A 22,917-nucleotide genomic window follows, 5' to 3' on the forward strand; every position below is an offset into this window, starting at 1 on the left:
TTAAAAATAACTTCCAAAGATCTTACCCGGTATTTTGTAGCTGAGAACAGACTTTTACTGGGAGAGAACTGAACGTAATTGAATTTTATAAATTAAAAGATGTACAAATAGTTAAGCATTTTCATATGCATATATTCATTGATTTATTTTAATATATGTATATATATATTTCCATTGCTTTTAAGTACTCATAGAAATAACCCACAGCATGCTAATTGGTACTGTATATTTTGTAATACTAATGCAATAGGAGTATATTTATTTGCTTAGGAGTATGAGAAATTTGCAGTTATTTTAAGAAATTAATATATGATCCAAAGTATAGTGCAGGAACACATCTGTAAAGCTAGTGAGTAATACAAGAGTGTCAGGCACAGATATGTAAAGCTATAGTATTTTTAAAAGTATGGGGTTTTTATTTTAAAAGGTATATATTTAAAGAGAAGACAAATTATGAACTAGCTAACAGTTAAATACACCTTATCAAGTTGGCTCTAATATCTGAATATAGAAATAAATGATAACAGTATATGTGCTTTCATTCATGTGGTTCCTCTTTTCCAAAAGACTTGTCCTGAATTGTCCTGAAACCTTCATTAGTGGGTATTTTTAAGTGTTTACAAAGCATTTGGTCAAACATCAAGGTGAAAGCAGTTCCTTCAACTTCAGGAACTTTAAAATATCAGCATAATACTTTGTTCTGATGAATCAGGAGGAAGCACAGTTTGTGTCCAAGAGAATTTCCTCCTCTCCTCTCAATCTCCTGTCAGAGGCTTAATGGGACAGTTCTTTACCTTAGCTCTGCTTCAGTTCCTCATCTATGAAAGGAGATTACCATTCTTTCCCTGTCTGATCTGCTATAAGAAGAAATCCTTTAAAATTGTGAAATATTCAGAGAAAATAATTTTTTTTAAGGCAATGTAAACTCTGTGATAGATTTTTATGTGTACATGTCCATGCTGTACTGAATTAACCTCTCCGTAATAAAATTTTTCCAGTCTCGTGTGGAAATTAAATTTTAAGTCTGAGTATTTCAAAATTAGATTCTGTGCCTTTCTAGAAAAGAGCAGCTACTCTAGAAGCCTTTCAGAATGGCAGAATAGTGCCTGCAGGTACCAGATGCACACTACATGGGGAGGCATTTGAGTTTTAAACAGAATTTTCGGTACATGATATGAGAATCCAAACAGCATTTCCGAGAGATTTCAGATACTTTTGTGGTGTTACAGATTTTCAATATTTTAAAGTTAAGAAGGAAATAACATAAAAATTAGTGTCAGCAGAAGAAAAAAGAAGTCTTGCCAAGCATTTCTATTATAATGCTGAATAGTGCACTACTTGGCACTATCTGAAATGTTTCAAGACCTTTACAAGATTGGGAACAGAGACTTTCTATATATTCTTCTCACACTAATTAGTTGTAAGGATTTTACAAGGTTTAGTTCAAGGGTTCCATTATGAACAGTGACATATACAGAACTTGGTATGTCAGCTGCACTATATGCCCTACAGAAATAAACAAAATAAATAGCTCATTCCAAGCCTGCAAACAGATTTTAATTTTTTTTAAACACATGACAGAAAACTGGCTTTGGTTAAGTTTGAAGGGATGTATATGTGTTTTCCACCTGTCTAGACCTTATGTGTACAAATGAAGCCATTTATATAAACAGCCGTTGAGCCAATACATCATCCCAGACCTCAGTAGCAGACTTTTGATCCATTTCTCTCAGATTCTTTTTCCTACAAAGCAGTTCAGTGCTCACTAAAACCACATGAATCTTTTCCAGTTCCTGCCAACCCCAGACTGGTCTATATTAGTCCCTCTGCAGACCTATGTCCTGTTATTTGTCAGTCCCCGCTGCGTTTCTTCATTAAGGCTTCTGCACTGTTCCCTGGAGGCATCAACTGTCAGACCTCCCAAACTCTTATGATGCATATCGCTTAAATATACAGCTTTCGCTTACAGTAAGCATTACCTCTTTGCTGTCACAGCCATATGTGTTTTGTGGGGCTGAGATAAAGTGAACAGGCACAAAAGAAAGACTAATGATTTCTAGATCATGATATGCAAAAATGCAAGTCTAATAGCTACTGCCATGGTGATTGTGCAAGTATCCTGTCACATATTCCTCTTCATGAAGAATTATTATCTCTAAGAAGATTGTTAACTCTAGGAAGAAAATAATGTGAGACCTGTTCTCAAAGAAGACTGTTGATCATCCTGCTTTCATAGTAAAGGTCACAGGACTTCCCTGAACTAATTCTGCTTTGAAATAAAGCACATCCATTAGGGAAAAGACAATCCAACCTGATTTTCAGCTTGCCAGTGAAAAGAATATTTCTTAAAACTTTGAAACTTATTCCATTAGCTACTTACCTGTGCAAGACTTTTTCCCACAGATTTTAAGAAGTGAGTTTATGAAGAGAATTTATTTTGAGAGAGAGAGAAGTTATTTGCTGAGTGCTATAGTACAGTTCTCAGAATGTGTAGATTGGAGTGAATGGTTGTCAATTTATTGAGGGTGGCAGGTGAAATGCAGTGCTGATAAGGTAATGCATACTAGATGGGATAATTTGAATTTCTCACACACGTTGTATATTTCTAAATTAATTGTAATCACTGAGGGAAAAGCCTTGGGCAATGCTTTGGACAGCTCAGTGAAAACAGCTGTTCACTGTGCTACAAAAGGAAAATGCTAGGACACTTAAAAACAATTTTAAAAATTATTGAATATTTTAATATCATTAATGCACAGTATTTGTTAGGTTCTGACAACTTCATCTCAGGAAGTGATTCATCAAGAAAAGACAAAATTCTAGAAAAGATGGAGGAGAAATTTGAGTAAGGGAATGCCTTTTATAAGGGTCTGTATTAGTATTGTTTCATTTGAGGAGACTAAATAAGATCGGCCTTAAGAATAAGAAAAGCTAAATGGAGTTCTCCTATTAATCTTTTCAAAAATTAATGCAGATCGGTTGAAGTGGACAGTAAACTTTGAAGTGAAAATTGTTTTTTAAAAAAACAACCTTTAACTGATGGGGTGAAAATGAATTTACCCCAATAGCCAGATTATTCCATAATTGTTCAATAGGGAGTTTGTACTAAGACAGGAGGTGAAGCACTATTGAGACAATCCATTGTGGAATTTCCCATGTTTAGTCCCATACTTAGTTTCCAATCATTTATCATGATTATCAGTTTATGTGATAGGGATAATGATACTGGCATGAGTACATATAGTCAGTTAAGAGCTTTTGACGTTATCAGATCCTTCAGCTTTACTTTGCTTTCAGATCATCTGCAAAACTTATCCAGTGCTGAACCAAGACTGCATTTCTACTCTAGAAAGGAGGAAAGGAAGGGAAGGGGAACTAGAGATCAATTAAATTTAATTAATTTAAAAATGTCACTTGCTAAACACACTTATTAGGCATACCTCACTTTTTTGGCAGTATGGCTATGTGACCATATCTCACTTTTTATCCGTAAAACTGAATGAGGAGAAAACTTCAGTTTTCCACCTTGCAGCTTTAGGTTCCTAAGAGTTATGATGCTGATCTTCATGGAAAAAACACATGAGATGCTTCAATGACTATAACAACTCATGGAAAGCTGGTTATAGTTTCTGTTAAGGTAATGTCTTAGGGTCTTCAAATCTACTTCTGACTATTAAGTGCTTGGTAACTTTGGAGCTCTGTCCTTCAATAGTTGTAAGATAGAAGAACTTTCTTCAAATTTGCATCAAGTTGCAAACTTGGTCTCCATCACTGCTTCTTCAGACTTTCTGCTATGAAGAGAAAGAAAAGAAAGGTTGCTGCCACTCTTTGAGCCTCCATTTACATCCCTGTATTTGCTATGGGTAGCTTTCTCAGCAATATGATTCCTCACAGCTTTCACTCTCTAGGAACTTCTCATTAAAGCCTTGTTCATATCCCTGCTCCTCCTTATAAGATCATCAAAGAGCAGCATGAGCACTTCAAGTACTCTTCTGTAGATTCAGGAAGTCACCTTTGCACCAGTTTCTGTTCAGATAATGGCTGCATTATTAAATCCACTATTAAACTAAAAAAGACTTGAATCCTAATGATATATTTAAAATGCCTTTAAAAAAAAAAGCAAGTTAGATTCTTGAGTTAGAAAGCTATCATTGCTTTAAAAGCTGATCTCATAGAGCATTCCAAAATTAAAAGGTAACACTAGGAATTTCTACTTTTTAATAACATGAAATTCTCATTGTTAAGAAAGGGTGGGTAACTTCATCACTTTTCTCAGACTGAATATTCATTAGATTGGGAGACAGAAGAAAGATTACTTTTTGTGAAAAATTGCTTACAGAAAAAAGTATGTGTTAAAAAAATTGAACCTTAGAATAGATATGATGAAGGTCAATTGCACAATTTTAAGGAAAGGAGATGGTGCTTAATAAAAATGAAATTTATAGTGCAGATGTTTATCATACAGATGTCATCCTCAAACAATGCAAAAGCATACTGTTAGCTCTTACCTGTAGGAAGTAAAAAAACATTGCCAGGTGTCTAAAATAAACTCTAGTTTAGCAGTCATACAGAAAAACAATACAGCAAAATGAGAATACTACTTCCATGATGTCCACCACATACTGGAAGATGTCAATTGGAAATGTTTTGTGTGTCTGTTCTGTTTTGGGATAGACTAGATGGGATGGACTAAAACAATGTATCCTAACCAGTTTATGCTGCGTCAATCATAATCTGTATTTTTTTGTTCATTATACATGGGTCAGAGGCTGGAAGGTTTTTGGGTGTTGGTTCCTTAGTTGCAGTTCTGAGGTACCTTAATCTGGAGGAGAGATTAATGTTTGCAAAATGCAGGACTTCATTTGATTCCTAACCCTGTTTTCTTTTTTTTTTTTCAGTATAGCAAAATATACACTGTTCCTTTTTTCTAAGGTTTCTTCCTCCTTCCTGATAGGAGCTGAGAAATCAAATATTCAGTTTGTCCATTAACAATTGCTAACTCAATCACCATACTAAAATATTTTTTCTTGTTTCTAAAACCAAAGCTGAAAAAAATGTATAATTTTTCTCTTAAGCATATGTGTACATACACAGATAAACAGTTGTAAACACCCTTGGCTTTAATACATGCAAAAGCTGTTCTCATTTACAGTTTGAACCTGTACAAAAAAGTATACGTACTTTTAGAAATTTGGATTTAATTGCTGAATGGGGTAATACCAGCTCTAATTTTGCCTCTAGTTTATGGTAGACCAAGTCTAAAAAAATTATGTTAAACTGAAAACAAATGAATATCAAGTAAAGTGCTGCTTGGGATGCTTAAACATTAGGTTCACAAGATTAGCATACTAATGGCATTGCTATGAGAATACAGAACCTATTATGTTTATTAATTGCAAATGTAATTTCTAAAATGTACTAGGTTACTTGTTTTGCATATTATCCTTCTTAATTGCATGAAAGACCATGTGTCTTGGAAGAAAAAAACAGAAAAGCATACACATATAATTTTCCCTGGCCTTTTCTGCTATCTTGATTCTATCTGCATGTTTGAGCTAGAAAAACAATGTATTTATACAAAGAAACCACTACAATGTCTGAGCTTTATCAATGTTACCAGAGATGAGTGCAAGGGAATTAGTTTCTTTCAGCAGCTTTTTAATATATATAAAAGTATATACAAATCCTAATCTTGCTGTTGGCTGATAGAGACACTTGACTGACTTCTGCCAGGTACTGAGTGCTCTAAGCATCCATCTGAACCTATGGCTATTGAGAGTACTCAGGGATTCACAGCATCAGGTCCTAATTAAGCAAAGCTAAGATTGTTCTATTACATTTTAAAATTGCAATACACATGACCATAACCTATAGGGGAGCTAATAAAAGATAATCCCATGGTTTGCTTTGAAGCAATTACTGTATGTCCCTTTCTGCCTGCAGGAATCACCTTGTCACATCCCTCACTTGCATCAATCCACCACTTCCCCTTCCCCCCTTCTATTTTTGTAATCCTGCCCTTTAACAAAAATAGAGTTTAGAGGATGACATAAAAAGGAGAGTTGCAGATGTACTGAAATATATGCAGTCTTTCTGCTACTTGCAGAAGGATTACAAACAGCTGGTGTGTTAGTGTACTGCAAGCAAAATAGATTTACTTATCAAATGAAGTATGAGGACTTTTTTGTCTTTATGAAAGTAGGAGGCTAATACAGCTAGCCTGAGTTGGTCATATTCTGCCACTAATCTACACAGAGATGGTTTCAAGGAAAGGAAATGTTTTACTTCAGAATTGATACATCTTTATTATAGCAAGCAAGATAGCTTTCTCTACACTTTCCGTCTTTTTTCTTCACCTTAACATCTATGGCAGGAGTCAATTGTGATGGATTCCGTGGTGATCTGAATCAAGGGTAGTGTCCTACCCGTACTAAATGCACCTTTTCTTGCTACTTAAGATTTGAACTCTCTACAGAAAAGCTACTGTATTCACCTATTGTGATCCATGCTACAACAGAATTTATGAAAGGTATGTGATCACTGTTGAAGATGATTAAAAAAAAACAAGGTAAAAATGTTTAACCAGTAATGTTGTTACCTCTTCAGTTGTAGGGCACTACAGGGCTCCATTTGAACCTCATGTATAAGAGGAAAATAAGACAGGTGTAATGTGCATAAACTATCAGAGAGAGTCCTTAGAAGCAAACATGTAAAAATGGAAGTGTTAGATTCTGATTGATCCTTCCCTGTGGCAGAATCATCTCCCACAGGCATTTTCTGAAGAAGGGTTGGAAATGAAAGTGGGAAACATTAATTACAGATCAATATTCCATGGAAACTCCTCTACTGGACCAGTATTTTCAAAACTGGGGAGCAAGTCAGAAGTTAAAAGAGGATGGGACAGAGGACGAGCTGGTTTCTGTACTGCCTTTTCCTTTTCATTGTTACAGCTTTTGATCAGATAGAGTTACTATGTAGCTGAATAGATTGTCTTCATTGCAAAACAGGAAGAGAGTGGCTGAATTAAAATGTTGTCCACCTTCCTCCCAACTGGATGCATTGCTCCAAAGAAATCATACATATCAGGGATTTTACTTCCTTTCTTCTCCATTAGCTCCTTGGCCTCCTTGCAAGAAGTTACAAGGTTTTTCTTTCAAATGATGTTGTGTTGTAGTATTTACTTTTTTTTGTTTTGTTTTCATTCTGCTGTGTGGACCAAATAAAGTAATTTGGGAAACCACAGTATTACCTTTTATGTTGATTGCATTCTCTTCCTGTCTTTCCCTGGGAAGTAACAAACTGATACTATCTGTAGACTTCATGCACTTATGAAATCCATGTTCATCTTCTGTCTACTGATTTCTGCAGGAAAACTTGAATCAGATCTTTCAAAGAGCTATTATAGTACTGAAAATATCACAAATCTTATACCAGCTTGATTGTAAAAAAGAAGGATTTCTAAAATATTGAATGATATCCAGCAAGGAAGCGCAGCATCTTAAATTTTACATCTTATATATCTGACTTTGAAAAGCAGAAGACAAAAAAAAAGATATTTTCAATTTAAAAGTGGATTTAGTATCAATTTATATTTAAAAACTCTTTTGACCATGGGAAACAAACATACTGTGCCATAAAGGCTTATATTGCAAGTAGTAGTGACATCATTAATTGCTGAAAAGGCATAGAAAAGAAAAAACTAAAGGTAACATTCAACAAAATAAAGGAACTATCTGATTCAGTTAAATACCTCCTGTTTCTACTGAAGGCAACTTTGCTGTTGACATTAGCCTAGCCACTTGGTTTTTTTTACAGACACAGACTTTCAAACTGCTTATGTGCAGTACTGTATGAATTTACATGCAATCTTTTCTGTACAGGTGTAGTAAAAAAGCCTATGAAATATAAAGCCAGAAAAGATATGCAATGTGTTGTTGCATTTCTATTCTTTTGCTTTAATGTAATTTTAATTTAATCCATAATATAAGAATATTCAAGATATTGATATCTATACAGAAAATATTTGCATAGATATTTAGTGGATGGGTTTATGATTCAAAATATTATGTTTCTTATGTCTATAAAATGAGAAAAAAACTACTATAATGAAGAAAATTAAATATAAGTGATATGGAGAAAAAAAAATAAATGGCCAATTCACATTTCTTATAGATGTTTAACCTGCAGTTCATCTACTTCACTGATGCAAACTTAAAACTGCATAAACTAGAATAGTAAAGTTATTTTATCTAATGGATTCAAATACCAAATGTCAGATATGGTTTGAATAATCATTTCCCCAAAGGAACTCTGTAGCTTGACCTTTTGATTTTATTACAGTGGACTACCTTCCCACAAGCCTTTTTAAAGTAGCACACCACCATCTGTTGGTACATTATGTATTTATGTATTTCCTATGTAAATATCTTAGAACAAAATTTTAGTACTTTTATTAAGATAATTTGAAACAACCTATTGGCACATATAAAAAAGGGCAGTGCTGACTAATGTATTTTTGGTTAATACACTATTGGTATATTTTTTTGTTTTTACATGACAGCATGTAATTTATAATTGTGCCATAGAAGACATACCAAATAACCAAGGTTTTTTACATTAGTCTTACAGTAGTATACAATTTCTGTTTGTCTGATGTAGATGCTGCTGCTAATGATTTTACAGTCTATGAGGAAAAATCCTATATTACTGTTAAATTTTACTGATATGAATGCCTCTTTTTTGAAGTGCATGATTGACTGCAATGATATTCTCAGAGCCCAAAAATGTCTGTGGCCATTTCCAGCTAGTGCCAGCCACTTCGAGATTTTGCTGCTTGTAGGATGGCGATGGAAGTAGTGAGGCAGTCCTTATGAATTCACGATAAAATGCATTGCTTTGGTTGTTTAGCATATGTGTGTGAGGGGAGATAGGCCTTTCTCTTGTAGAATCTAAAACAGAAGAAACAAAATTCCAAGCAAGTGCTAAGCCGTAGGATCTAAGCAGCAAACTCTGTTTTCCTGGTTGGTGTTCAGTTCCCTGCTTGCTTTTAGAAATAGTGAAATAGAAGAAACAACTCTGCACTAAAATACTGTGATGGTAAGCATAGTCAAAATAATGCCAGCAATATATAGATAGATTAGACCAAAATAATCAGCTTGCAGGTGAGGTATTGCAAAGCTATAGGGATCAAAGATGCTAATACCAAGGCAAAGATAAGGTGAGGTAATCTTCTGGAGTGTGGCGGAAGAGTCACTCTGAACTCTTGCCTTCCTCCAACAGTTGCATTTTATATAGCATTTTATATGTTCCAAGCCCTGTCTGGATTCTTGCAATGCTATGCTGAGGAAAGTTCAGAAGTATCACTCATTCTTATTTTTGCTACCATGAAAGCCAGCTGATTTTCCCAGGAACACCGAATGGGCCTGTGGCTCAACCAGGATTGGTCTGACTCCAGCCTCATAATTGTTTTTGATATATGGCAATCACCTTGATCTGGCCAGTGGTGTTCTGGGATCCAGGCATCTGAATGAACTCTACAGTGACATACAACAAGCCATAGAAAACAGTGAAAGAAAGAGAAAAATCTAAACCCAGCAAAGATCAAGGATATTCCAGGTAGGAACACATAAGTAACCTTGCAGAAAATACACAGAGCAGGAGAGAAAGAGGCAAACAAAGTAAAAAGTTTGACAAATAAAATGAGTCTTATAGGGACTGGAGGTTATGGAATCTTGTGGACAATCTCCATACCCTGCAATATGATGGCTGCCAAAGAAGTAGACCACGATTCTTGCAAAATGTATACCAGAAGCCAGACTGCTTAGCTATTAGGCAAAAAGTTGCAAAATTACACCCAAGTTCTTCCTTAGTTTGAGATTCATAAACAAAATGTGTTATTGAAAAGATATTGTAGAAAGAGAGCTCTGTGGAGAATTAACTTCCTAGGACTTATTTTCATCTTTGAACATGAGGACTTTTTTCCCTAATCTTGCAACACTCTGCTAGATAGGTTGTTATCTCCAAGACTGTCACCTCAATTTTTTTTCAATGACTGTGGATGACTACTAAGAATTACTCATTATTTTCTTTACTTTATCTTGTTTAAAAGATTGAATTACTTAACACCCCTTGTACATAGGGGTTTTCAGTCTCTCCTTCCTATAAACTCTTTCTTCATTCCATATTGAACTAGATAGTGTCTATTTCTGATGAAGGAATTGACTCTCATTCTTATTTTGCTCAGTGTAGCACAATGGGACTCTGTTGCTTCTTATAGCAAACTATCTGACTTCTACTGTGTAAATACTAATAATTATTGTTGTTCCCATGTTCATATTTCCTGATTCTCTGCCAGTCCTTTTTTTGTCCTCATCTTAGGAGCAATGTCAATGCCTTATAGGCCGAAGGTAAGAGGGTCTATGAAACATGCTGGCTGTTTAGGAATATAAGTATGTAAGCATGTTTTCCCTCCTAGACAACTACTGTTCTTCCTGTCTTGGGGACCTTGGAATGACACTGGGTACAAGTATATGAGTTATAATACCAAATGAAGTCTCCCCTTCTCCATGGGAAGAGTGTCTGCCTAAGAAAATCAGTCACTATAAACATAATTTACAAGGAGTACATACTTAACCAAAGTTAGCAGTCTTCTGTTTCAAACCAAAGTTTTGCAATGAAGTCAACTGAACATTCTGTTAGAATTTAAATCAGCCAGCCTCAGAACATATTCCTGTATGCACCTATGCACCTTTCTCTGTGCGAGCTAAAATATGCATTCACTTCAGTTTGAGAGTAGTGTACACAATAGAAGAATCTATTGGTTTGTTTGACCATATGAGAATTAGTCTGGAGTAATTTTAGAGTAATTTTTACAACAGACCTTGGGGAAAAAACCCTATATCAGTAGTGACTTACCTGGATTTCTAATCCCTCAGGGACTTTTCCATGGTTTGAGCCAGTATGAGCAGGATTCTACACGTCTTCAGGATATTACAGTTTTGGGAGCTTCAGTCTAGAATCACAGAATCACACAGAATGGTTGAGGTTGGAAGGGACCTTTGGAGGTCATCTGGTCCAACCCTCTGCACAAGCAGAGCCACCTAGAACAGGCTGCCCAGGACCATGTCCAGTTGGCTTTTGAATACCTCCAAGAATGGAGACTCTACTACATCTCTGGGCAACCTGTGCCAGTGTTTAACCACCCTCACAGTGAAAAAGTGTTTCCTTATGCTGAGAGGGAACCTCCTGTGTTTCACTTTGTGCCCATTGACTCTGGTCCTGTCTCTGGGCACCACTGAAAAGAGCCTGGCTCCATCTTCTGTACTCCTTCCCTTCAGATATCTGTACACATAAGTAAGATCCCCCCTGAGTCTTCTCTTCTCTGGGCTGAACAGTCGCAGCTCTCAGTCTTTCCTCATAGGAGAAATGTTCCAATCCCTTAATCATCTTCATGGCCCTAGAAGTTTCATTTTTTTTCTGAAGCAGTCATGACTTATCCAGACAGATTATTCAACATAGCATCCTTATCCCTGCAGAGTACTTCATATTTCCTAGAAGCTATAGAAATTCTAGTAAGAGGTAAGGACAGTATCCCCTAACATGTGCTCAATGATTGAGTGTTTACATCTACTAGAACTGTTAGTTTTATTCATGGAAGTGTTTCCACCGGTCTGGGTCCATGCCAGAGACTTCTGTTAGTGACTGGAGAAAATTACCCTGAGCAACTAATGAATAAGTTCCACATTCTGCAGTCAGTTATAAATGTGCATACTGTTACAGGGAATGATCAAGGTACAAAGAGTTTCTTTCCAAGGCAAGGATTTGTGTCATAGTTGTTATAACATTAACCCACTCTTGGTACAGACACTCAGTAGAAGTAGTGAACGAACAATGTAACTCCTGCTTTAGGAGCTGGGTAATATCTGATCCCTGTTCCAAGTGTATTTCAGCGTCTCTCAAGCACAGTGTTACGTGCAGATCCCACATCTGCCACTTACTGGTAGGTCCCCACCTGTCTCGGATCTGCAAATGGCTCTGTCCTGGTGCTCCTGGCTGCTCTTTTACACCTTCCACTCCTGCTGCTCTCAAGCTACATTGTTTTTTCCATGCACAAGTGTGGCAGTAAAACAACAAAGGATTTAGAACATTTAAACTGAACTTGAATTATAAATGAGAGGAAATCAGCAAAGAGTCAGTAACCAGGCAGAGCTTGTGGCTTTGGGCTGCAGTCTTGATTCTTGCAATGGCATTACCTCTCACTGGGAACAGGAGCTCCCTTTTAAAATTATCTAAGTTACTGCAGACGTGCGTGGGGAAATTCCAGACTCTGTCCCCTCTCTCCTGACTTCATGTAGGAAGAGACATATAAGGTTATGTATTGATAAATCTGGTTTTGTACTATCTGAGAATTATATGATATGAATGTTCAGTTTCACATTCATTTTTGTAGCCAGAACACAGAAAAAACTAAAGCATATACATATTAGAACAGTGGAGATGCCTCAACTAATGTTGAACTATCTAACTGTAGCAACACTGAACTCAATGAGGCCTAATTTATCCTCCTCTTTGGCCCACTGTGAGCTCAACTCTGCTACTTCTAGTACTGTATCTAAGTATGCACTATAGTGCAGTCTGCATCCTAGCCATCCCACAGACTTTTCTGAATTATTAAGTACTTGTTATAAATTCTGTAATCCACAATTACCATCATTAATGTGTCTAAGACTATGCCAATACCACATCTATTTTTTGGGGGGGGAACGTTATCACAGTAATTCACAAGAAAAGAACCTGGTCAACTCTAGTTCAGGTAATTGAAGAACTAAATTTTGCAAGTTGGTATTTTGACTTTTTGTTTTTGGCATGTTCATAATGACAAATAAGATAGTTCCTTGGTCTGAAGATGATTCCTTCTGTTTAAGATCTTTTCCACCCTGCTATACAATTTCCAAGTGGATTTGTTTGTGAGCTTCAAGTCATTCCAGACTTATGTATTCTGAACCTGCAGGCTCTCTTTTAGCTGTTAAGGATTAGTTTTCTCAAATTAAAACCATAGGTAGCAAACCAATCATAAACATTAAGCTATTATATTAGCTATCATAATTCTTATTCTCATTCTGTATACATTTCTGATAGACTAGGTTAGACTCTCCTGGACTATATGTTCTTGTTATATGCTTTTTTTTGGAAGTATTTTTCTCACTAGGTAGATACCATACACAATATATCCATTCTGTAAATTAACATCAGTGTCTTCTGTTAAAAAGAGAAAACATCACCAGTAAGGAACTGGTGGCATTAGAGATATGAGGTATGAAAACCAACAGAAGATTCCCTATAATGCTCTTTCTTCCCAAACTAGTGAAGATCTGAATGATTGAAGTCCATTGCTGTATTTAATACACATTTAATACACTTTAAGTTAGCCCAAAGTCTCCTCCTTTAGAGGAGACAAACATACAGCCATGTGACAAAGTGCTATCTACTCCACAGCCAGATGATCCATATAGCATAGCATTAGTAGCAGTTACAAACTAAAATGAAAAGATCTTTTCATCATGGCAGAAACCCCCCAAAACTTAGGCATCTAGTCAATGACATGCAAAATCTGGAAGGTGATACAGCTCATGTGCTGAGCACTTACAGGTTCCATGGACTCCTGCAGAAGTGGCAAGTCCCCAACAAACTCCTAGCATCTCTACAGCTTTCATCTTTTTCCTTACAATTATGAAAAGAGAAGGTGGACTTATGGTGAAGGGATTTTTCTGGTGGAAAAAGCATGTAAAAAGCATGGTTTTATAATTTTAAAATGTATAGATAAATGGGACGTAAGCCTTGAAGTTCAATTAGTGAGAAAATATATTTTTAGGCTAATTTTTTTCTGTGTTTTTGTTTCCAAAATGAAGTGTTTGAGTGTCCGTGTTCTTCTGAATTACTCCTAACACTTCAGCTAAACTCCAGTGTTTGTTAATAGGCTAATAATGGGAACTAACATACAAATCTAGTGCAAGCAGATGTTTAGTAAAGATAGATTTTAGCTTCTAGTTTCCTGGAGGTTAATGTGGACAATGAAATAAGATTAAACAGAAGAGGTTTCTTTAGTTTATTTAAAAAATATTAGAAAGAGTGATTCACATAAGAGCATTCAAAAGCATAAAAGGCTGCTGCAGAGGAGAAAGGAATAATCGGTTCCCCTCACCCACAGCAGGTAAAATGAGAAGTTACAGGCTTAAATTATAGTAAGGGATATTCAACTCTAAGGCAAACTTCACAGCAGTAGGATAGTAAAGCACTGTAATAGAGAGGGAAGTGGTGGAACCCATTGTCTTCCAGCTGTGTTTTTCTGCGATTACCATGAAAGGTTACCATGGCTTTCATTTTGCTGCAGGACAAGAAAGTCCTGCCCAAAAACTGTGACTTCAGTGGCACTCTGCTAGATTCCAGTTTGTCCTCTCTACTCCACTTCTCCCATGAGCAGTACTCCCCAAGCTATTTTTTCTGTCTCTCTCTTTATAGCTTTTCTAGTTCAGATATCTGAAGATTTAGCTCCCGGTAAATTTGGTTACTTGTAACCCCATACCTCTGTCTCCTTCGGTTATGCCACAGTGAGGATAGTTTTGAGTGGTGATAGGTGGCCTCACAAGCTTACCAAACAATTTTGTGTGCCCTTAGCACCTGAAAGAGAGCTTCATGAAAAGCCCTGCTCTGTGTCTGCACACCAAATTCATGCTGAGAAGGTGACAAGAAGGTGACATCATTTTAGACAATAGTGACATGTTGCTCAGAATTATTTTTCTTCCCTGACTGATCATTTGTTTTAATATCACTGACTTGAGAAGATGAATCTCAAAATAACTCCATTCTTAAATATATTCATTGTAAATATTAATTCAAAGAGACTCCACACACTACATTGAAATAAACCCACTCTGTGTCAAACTTACTTCTTACTTCCACAATCTTGTTTCCATGTATTGCATTGCTCTTGCCAACCTTCCATCTCTAGATGGCCTTTCAGAGCTATCTTCTAATAAGGTGTGCAAAGCGACACATAAACTAAATTATTTGTGTGATGACCCAAATCTGGCACAAACAGTGTACACAAGTTCACCCTTGAAGCTGAAAAGTGCAAGAAGTCAGGAGTTTGTAAAGTTGGTTGTAGGTACAGATTGTAGCAATTCATTTATACTGGAAATAAGAGCATCTTCCTATCTATTAAACAAAATTTTGTTCTTATTCTGAATGGCTTCTGTATATAGAGATAGTGTGAAGGTGAAAGAGGTTAGGCTGGGTCTTAATCCTGTCTGTACTGTATCTCCCTGTGGTGTGGAGCTCACAAAGAATTAAATTAGAAATACCTGAACTCATAACCTGAAGATTTCCCCTATCTTTAGTGCCAGTTTTATCTTTTATTTACACTGAGCCAATGTTCATCTATAATACATGTTCAGTGTTAGTAAAGTGAACCATAGCAATGAGTTCATCCATCTTGAGGTTCTTCACTGGGTCCGTAAAAGAGGAGTGCACCACCAACATGGTAACCCTGCTACAGAACTGAATCGGGTGGACTCTGCAAGCTAAACTTAAGGCTGAAAATTGCAGACTACACAGTTTGGTGTTAAGCTGTGTATAAACAGTGTGTATAAACAGATAAAAAAACCAGTAGTGTTGTATGAGGCAGACAGAGCCCACGACAAACTATAAGGGGAGAGTGGGTGGGTAGCATTCATTAATGTAATGATTCAGAAGCCGTGAACTGGGATGTGATACATTTGAAAGAGGTGGCTGAACATTTTTTTGTTTATCTGTTAATTCTTTTTTTTTTAAAGAACAGAAGATCAGATTTATGGGGTCACAAGTACTTTGTTACTGGGGAGAGTAAAGCTGCAGCAATACAATTTAACTGTGTGTCTTGTAGATTGGCAATATATGTACCTTTCATTCTAGTGAGTAGTTCCAGTCCTTAGATGAGAAGCTAAGACATTTTCATAGATGTATCAGTGCTCTCATTGCCTCAGAAGTCTTACACTGTGCTTTGTATAGGTTTTGAGAATGCTTAGAAACATTAAGATAACTGCAGCTACTTGTTTATGAATCATTGCCTCAAGAAGACAGCATGTTTCAGAGGGTTTTTCCAGGTGTTCTTAAGATATTGGCTTTAATCCACAAAGCTTTCAGTTATTTGGACCATGCCTTCTCCCTCTTACTTCTACACAATTAAGAACATAAACTGTTGGCATTAAATCCATCTTGATTTAAAAAGGAAGATCCTCTTATCAGGCAGTTTCTTCTAAGTGAGGACAGACTCTCCTACTTCACTTCTGCTACATCTCCTGGCCACTTGCTTTGCCTATAAGTGTGTGATTTTGATATTCTTCTCAGAAAGCTGAATGTCTCCCCACCCTCTTTTTCATATTCTTTGAGAGACGATAACAATATAGCGTAACTGTGTGAGAGCTTTTGTGGATTTATTATTGTAGTTGATGAATATCATTATGTACCCTGCGGACAGTCAATTATATGTGGTATATATTGTAGATTTTATATTTTTTCTGCTTTAAAAATTTCTTGAAGTGCGTAGAGCCAGGGTTAGGTGCTTAAGTTGTAACTTCAAATAAATAAATACATTAAATAAATAATTGAAGCAGGCAGTTTCAGATAATAGAGAGCTGGCTCCTGGGTAGAAAACATTGTAAGTCTTAAAACAGCAGAATATTTAATAAAGGAGTTGGAAAAAAGCCCCAAAGAATTTATTCTCTGGAAAAAAAACAAACCAAACCAAAACCCCAAACTAACAGGGTTTATGCTCAGTGAATTAGAAGCTTCATTATATATGGTACAAAACTAATTACTAGGGAGAATTTTATTTACCTCTAATTTCTATTTAATAGCCACTGCACTTGTCATTGCAGGTATGGTTACAAAAGTATGGCTACCTTCCACCAACTGACCCACGAATGTCGGTGTTGCGCTCTGCAGAAACCATGCAATCAGCTATAGCTGCCATGCAGCAGTTCTATGGCATTAATATGACAGGAAAAGTGGACAGGAACACAATTGAGTAAGTAACCAGTACTGAACTGCTCTTGACTTTTCTGTTTCAAGCAGGGTAAAATAGAACTGGAAAAACTTTATAACACGTGAAACAGGGTGACCTGCATATCCAAATAGGGTTGCAGCTTCAGATGGGGAGAGAGAAAATGTTTCTCTCTCTCTCCTTGCCTTTTTTTTTTTTTTTTCCCATCTTCTCTAGTTCATGGTAGCAGGTAGTCACCTGCCTAACTGCTGTCTGCCTTTGGGCATGTGATTGTAAAGAAAAAGTTTCAGGGTTAACTAAAGAAAGGGCCAAAAGGTTATAAATGTGGAAGTGGAGAAACCTATTCAAAATTGGCAAGAATTCATGAAATGTTTCACAGTGGAAAGAGTCTTTTCTTACTGGAAAATCTTTAGTGTAAATTTCCTTATCCTCATTGAAAAAAAATTTAGCACACTCCACTGGTCCATTCATTTAATGGTTTTCAGTAACAAAAGACCAGGTGTGGTCATCTTAACATGCAGTAAAATTGCATTAGTTTTGCATGCCCTTTGCAATTCTGAAGTTGTGTAAATCTGGCAGTGTCTGATTTTACTGACAGACTGAACATGGAGAAGCTTTGTGAAACAGAGCTATTAAAACACACTTCCAAACAACTCTATACTATGCCAAATTTTGAAAATATGCCAGGAAAATTAAAAAAAAAAAAGTATTAGTGCACAATTAAGAAATCATATCTGGGATTAAGATTTGAAGTGCTTGTTGAACTCATTCCAGTTAAAATACAATAAAGATTCTCTTGAGATTTTAGAAGAAGTTACTTTGCTTGAAAAACAAACAATAACAAAATATTACTGTCACTACATATCCAACATTTACTTTATTGAAATACGTTTCTACTACTTCTCTAAAATGCTTTTTGGGGGGGGTGGTGGAAATCATCCTTCATTTCCCATCTACCAGCCCCAACCCAATGTATCACCTTTTATTATTCCTTTTTGGTAAAGTAGCTGACATGCATGATTTTTCTATCATTTGGAGTTTAGGGAAGAGACTAACCAAAATGCTGGCAGGATTGGAAAAATCATTTTATTCCACTGGCTCATGCATTATTGCATTGAAAAGCAATAAAGCAAAGCAGATTTTAGGGCTGCCCTAAGGGGAGGTGAGTTGATCACACATCCCTCAGTTCAGGAGTTTAAAGGACCTTAGAACATGCAGTGCAATAGCAATAAACGCCTTGTGAGAAGAGCTGTGCTCAAAAGCATGTTTATGATCCAATCTGCAGGGTGGAGAGACTAGGCTCTTTATACAGCTTCAGTGATTGATCCTTGAGGGGAGAGTGCTGCTATACCAGTCACTAGTAGCCTTTTAAAGACACATTAGTGGCAGCTTTGTAAGAGGCAATTTATTTCACTAAAAGGAAAATAATCTGTTCACAGTTAGCAGTACAGAGAAGATAGAAAGTGGTAACCTAAGGAAAAGCGGAGGCCATCTCTTAGTTTAGAGTATCAGCTAGCGAGCTGAAAAAAAACCAAACCAAAACAAAACTTTAATTGCAAAGGGAAGCGGTTTATATTTGCTAAATTGGGCTTGTTGGCCAGCATGTCAGCAAGGTTGTCTTCACTTCTTCTGCTATGTAAGAGACAAAGGAATCCATCTATGCAGCAGCCCAAAACATTAATTTTACAATCTGGTGGATCTTGAGTCTTCCAAACCTTTTGATGCATGATTTTATTCTACGCAGAAAGTTATATTAAAGCACAGAAATTTTTAGGTATATATAACTCACGCTGGATGAACTCTGCATTTACTTACACATTTGGAGTTGCATTAACTTGAGTAAAGTTGAGAACAGAACTGATTCTTTAAGACTTGTCACATCTGCATTGGTGTTGAGAAAAAAAAAAAAAAAACTCATTAAACTAAACTGTGGTCTGAAGTTACCATCAATTAACACCACTGAATATTCTTGGGAGATATGACTATATAACAAAGGGTACATATTTTTTTCTCAGTCGTTCATTTATGGCAGTATTTTGTAAATGTTTGAAATAATTTTGCCTTTCATCTACATAGAAAGTATATATACTCTCTTTTGGCTGGAAATATGTGACAGTTTACCGTTTGTTTCTCTGTGATTAATATGTTATAATCACATACAATGCTGGGATTAGAAAATAAAGAGTATAGCAGGAACCTCATAAAAACAATATGTTCTCATCTTGTCCGTGAGGTTTTACCTGCCTCTCTAGCATGTCTTGAGAAGAGATTACGATGTGCCTCTTTGTCTTCAGAAGGACAAACAATAGAAGAAGTTATAGTAGTAACTTGATAGGAACCAGCTTTGGGGATATTAACAGAGAAATAATGTCCTGCAGCAGCAGCATCAAAAGTCTCCTGGGGGGATTTTGTTGCTCTGAAAAAAAGATAATCCCTGAATGAGTATTGTAGTATGAATAAATATGAACAGTGTTCATCTTCCCCCTACTACTCACCATTCACTTGTTTTTGCTATATATTTAATTTGTTTCCCAAGTGGCTTGAAAAGCATGATGCATGCTTATTGCTGGGGATAAGGAAGAGTGGGTGGTAGAAAGAGACATCATTATAATGGCATAAAAATATGAGGGACATTCTGAATACAAGTATCATGACAACGGCAAACCCAATGAAAATACTGTCTGACATTTGCATGGGGTGCCACAGTATTTTCTGTGATTCATTTATATATTACCAAACACAGTCAATGATTCATTAAAAAGGAGACTTCTGAAAATGGACCCACTGTTTGCATCCTGGTTTTTCACATCCCTAAACCAAACATACTAAGTAGAGAAAGACTAGCTGTTGTCTTTTGTTAAAATTGCAATACAGGTTTATTTCCAAAATACGTTTTGCAGTTTAAAGGGGTACATTACAAACTTCTTGGTGTACAGATAGAATGGTTGTGTATAGGATGCTGACTAAATCTATGCAATAGTAACAAAGCATTCATTTTATTTTAATGTCATCCTTTATAAATAAATGGCAAATGTGCTTATTTTAATTCTCAGATGAGCTTCTAACCAAGTTTACTTCAAGGTTCATAATTAAGATGTAATCATATCTGTGTGTGATCTCTGCTGTTTATATATTAATTATCAGTCACAGAATAAGAGTGAACGGTACGTTTTGAGCTGTTGAAATCAACGCAGTGGTCCATTTTATTAGTAGCTGTTTTTGTATAAAAGCTATACATAGGTCTTGAACCCTCAGCAAACATTCAGTGAGAAGCCTTGAAGACAAATCATAATCAGTTACAGGGCTGAAATACAGTATCTTACATCACTCTTTGACTGCTTCCTATTACTTAGAGGAGTGTCAGTAAAGTCCTGTAATAGCGCAGTACAGTAGGGAAGAGTAAAGATGTTTAGAAAACATACCTGTCTCTCCTCACAAGAAGTTTAAGGGTACCATTCAGTAGTTTTCTTAAATAAATGTCTATAGTTTTCCCAGCCACTAAGTCAAGTTGCACTAAGTCAAGTTGGACTCTCCCTTTTATTTTCCTTTTTTGCTATAACTCTGCCAAAAACAAACAAAAAAACAACCCCAAAAACCCCAAAACAAACCCACCACCAACAAAAACATACAGCCTAAGCAGCAGTTTTGATTAGGGGTAAACGAGGGGGGGGCGTTTAACCAAAAGTAGGGTTTTTTAATGTTTTGATTCCACATTAGACCAAAACTTTTTCCTGAAAGCTTAAGAAAGTGAGGAGACAGAAAGAGATCCTTCCTCTTAACTCCCAAAGGACAAAATATGATTAGGCGACTGGCTTGAGTTATGAGAAGTTCAGTTTCAGCTCTCTCTCTACTGGAAGAGCATTACAGTTTTGCTGCATATTTTTATTTTGATCTTTTCAGATTTTCTGTGAGTCTAAACTGTTTTAATTCTCTTGACATATATAGCTCATCAAGATTCAAACTAATGGAGCTAAGAGACGGATTTGATGTGACGTAGTCTGCAGATAGAGTACATTAGTCACAATTAAGCCTCTATTGAGTACTGATAAAATATTAATTTTGAGGGGCTGTTGCATAAAAGATTTCTACAAGTTCAGAAACAAACAGATGAAAGAGGCAAAGTCATTACCAGTATGCACCTTTTTTAAAAGAAAAACAATTATTTCAAAAAATTAATTAAGCTCCAACAAGCAATCAAGAACATGGAAGACCTTGATCATATTATGTTAAAAGCAGCTATATTTAGAAGAAAATAGAAATGAATGTATTATTTGTCAATTCCCCCCCAGATGGAAGAGCATATTACACACTAAGTATCACCAAATGTCATGAGCATTAATAATTACTACTGACAGAAGTCTTCCTCCCAGTCAGTGTGTGAGAAAAATTACCATTTAAAAAAATATTTTTAACATATTAAAAAAAAAAGAAAATTTATGTTCCAGAAGTTGTTAACATTTTGCCTCATTTCTGTGCTAGAAAATACTGAACTCCAATACTAACCATGTAATAATTTGTTTAAAATTCTGACTGCTAAACTTAGCTCAGCTAAGATCTGGGTGATAGATTCGGTGATAGTCCAACTCTTCGGCTGCAAATTGCATCTTTCCTTAAACTTTTCATGAAGATAATTTCTTGAAAGCTAGTGAAACACTTGTGCAAAGGCTTCCATTTGATTTACATTGGGATTTATATTGTGTGTGAACCACAGTCCCAGTCCTCATGTAAGAACAATGAGAACATTAGTGGACCAGACAGCATGACAACATGGAACATCCCCTGCCCATCCAAACCAATAAGGATACAAGCATAATGTTCTTGATAGTACATACAACTTCAAAATCAATGCAAGAACAAATTGTGATTGCTTGAATTTCATAACATGTTATTTTGGGCTATGTTTTGTTTTGCTAAAAATGGATTGTCAGTAGTTCTAGTAAGATAATAAAATGTTGAATTTTGAATCCATGCTACCTACTGTTCTTGACTTTTTATATTAAATCTTGTGTAAAACAGTTTATGCTAACATTATTTTCTGTAAGAGTATTGAACCTTTGACATAACTTGAGAGATTAGTTCAATAACAGCTTTGAAGATTAATTTTTAAATTCACAACTTGGAATATTTACACTTATTTGTCCCTGGCTTGCCAGTGAGCAAACCCTGTTATTAAAATAGGTCTCCACCAGTTAAGCAAAATAATTTAAACTTTTTTTTGGGGGGGAGACCTAATTCAATTGATTTAAAGTCATTGTCCTTGAAACAATACAACTATAAGTGATATATTACATATTTTATAGAAGACCCTGACATTTTTGTACAGTGTTCTAAAAAAATATAATGGTTATTTGGTTTTGCTGTATTCCTTGCTTCTTTCTTTTGATATACTGATATCACCTTAAGGTGAGAACACTGATCTTTTGTTACATATATGTCTTTTTCTGCGATGTGTGTGTGTGCAGTTTCAACAGCATAATATAAATATACCCTGTCATTAAAATGCATGGTAACTACATGATGATCTAACACGCACTGCCAAAAAGTATTACTGACAATGTGTCTAAAATTTTTCTGAGGTCTGAGCCAAATTTAATCTCATTTGCTGAAGTGTAAATATGATATCATTTTACTAAGAAGAATAGAACTGCCCTTTGGTCTGTAACTAAGATCTGCTTCTTTACTTCATTTTCTTTTTTATTAGAGCAAATTAAACTTTTCAATAATATTTCATCCCAGAAATCATTAACGTCTACTTTGTTGAATTGACACTTCTTTTAAAAAAACAGAGGAACCTGAAGTAAAGTTGCAGGGTGTTTCAGCAAATACTGATGGGGTAAAGTTTTATAGATTTTGCAGTATTTTCTTTGCAGACAATAGGG

General features: G+C 35.9%; 1 protein-coding gene across 1 annotated transcript in view; it reads left to right on the forward strand.

Moving 5' to 3' along the window:
- MMP16 (matrix metallopeptidase 16 (membrane-inserted)) overlaps positions 1-22,917 on the forward strand; it is a 190,252-nt gene that overhangs the window by 74,277 nt on the left and 93,058 nt on the right. The window contains exon 2 of the mRNA XM_009334216.1: positions 16,914-17,062. Coding sequence (XP_009332491.1) covers positions 16,914-17,062 — 149 coding nt within the window. The remainder of the gene's footprint in view (positions 1-16,913; positions 17,063-22,917) is intronic.

This window comes from Pygoscelis adeliae, unplaced genomic scaffold (genome assembly GCF_000699105.1).
Source record: "Pygoscelis adeliae isolate BGI_AS28 unplaced genomic scaffold, ASM69910v1 Scaffold381, whole genome shotgun sequence".
NCBI lineage: Eukaryota > Metazoa > Chordata > Aves > Sphenisciformes > Spheniscidae > Pygoscelis > Pygoscelis adeliae.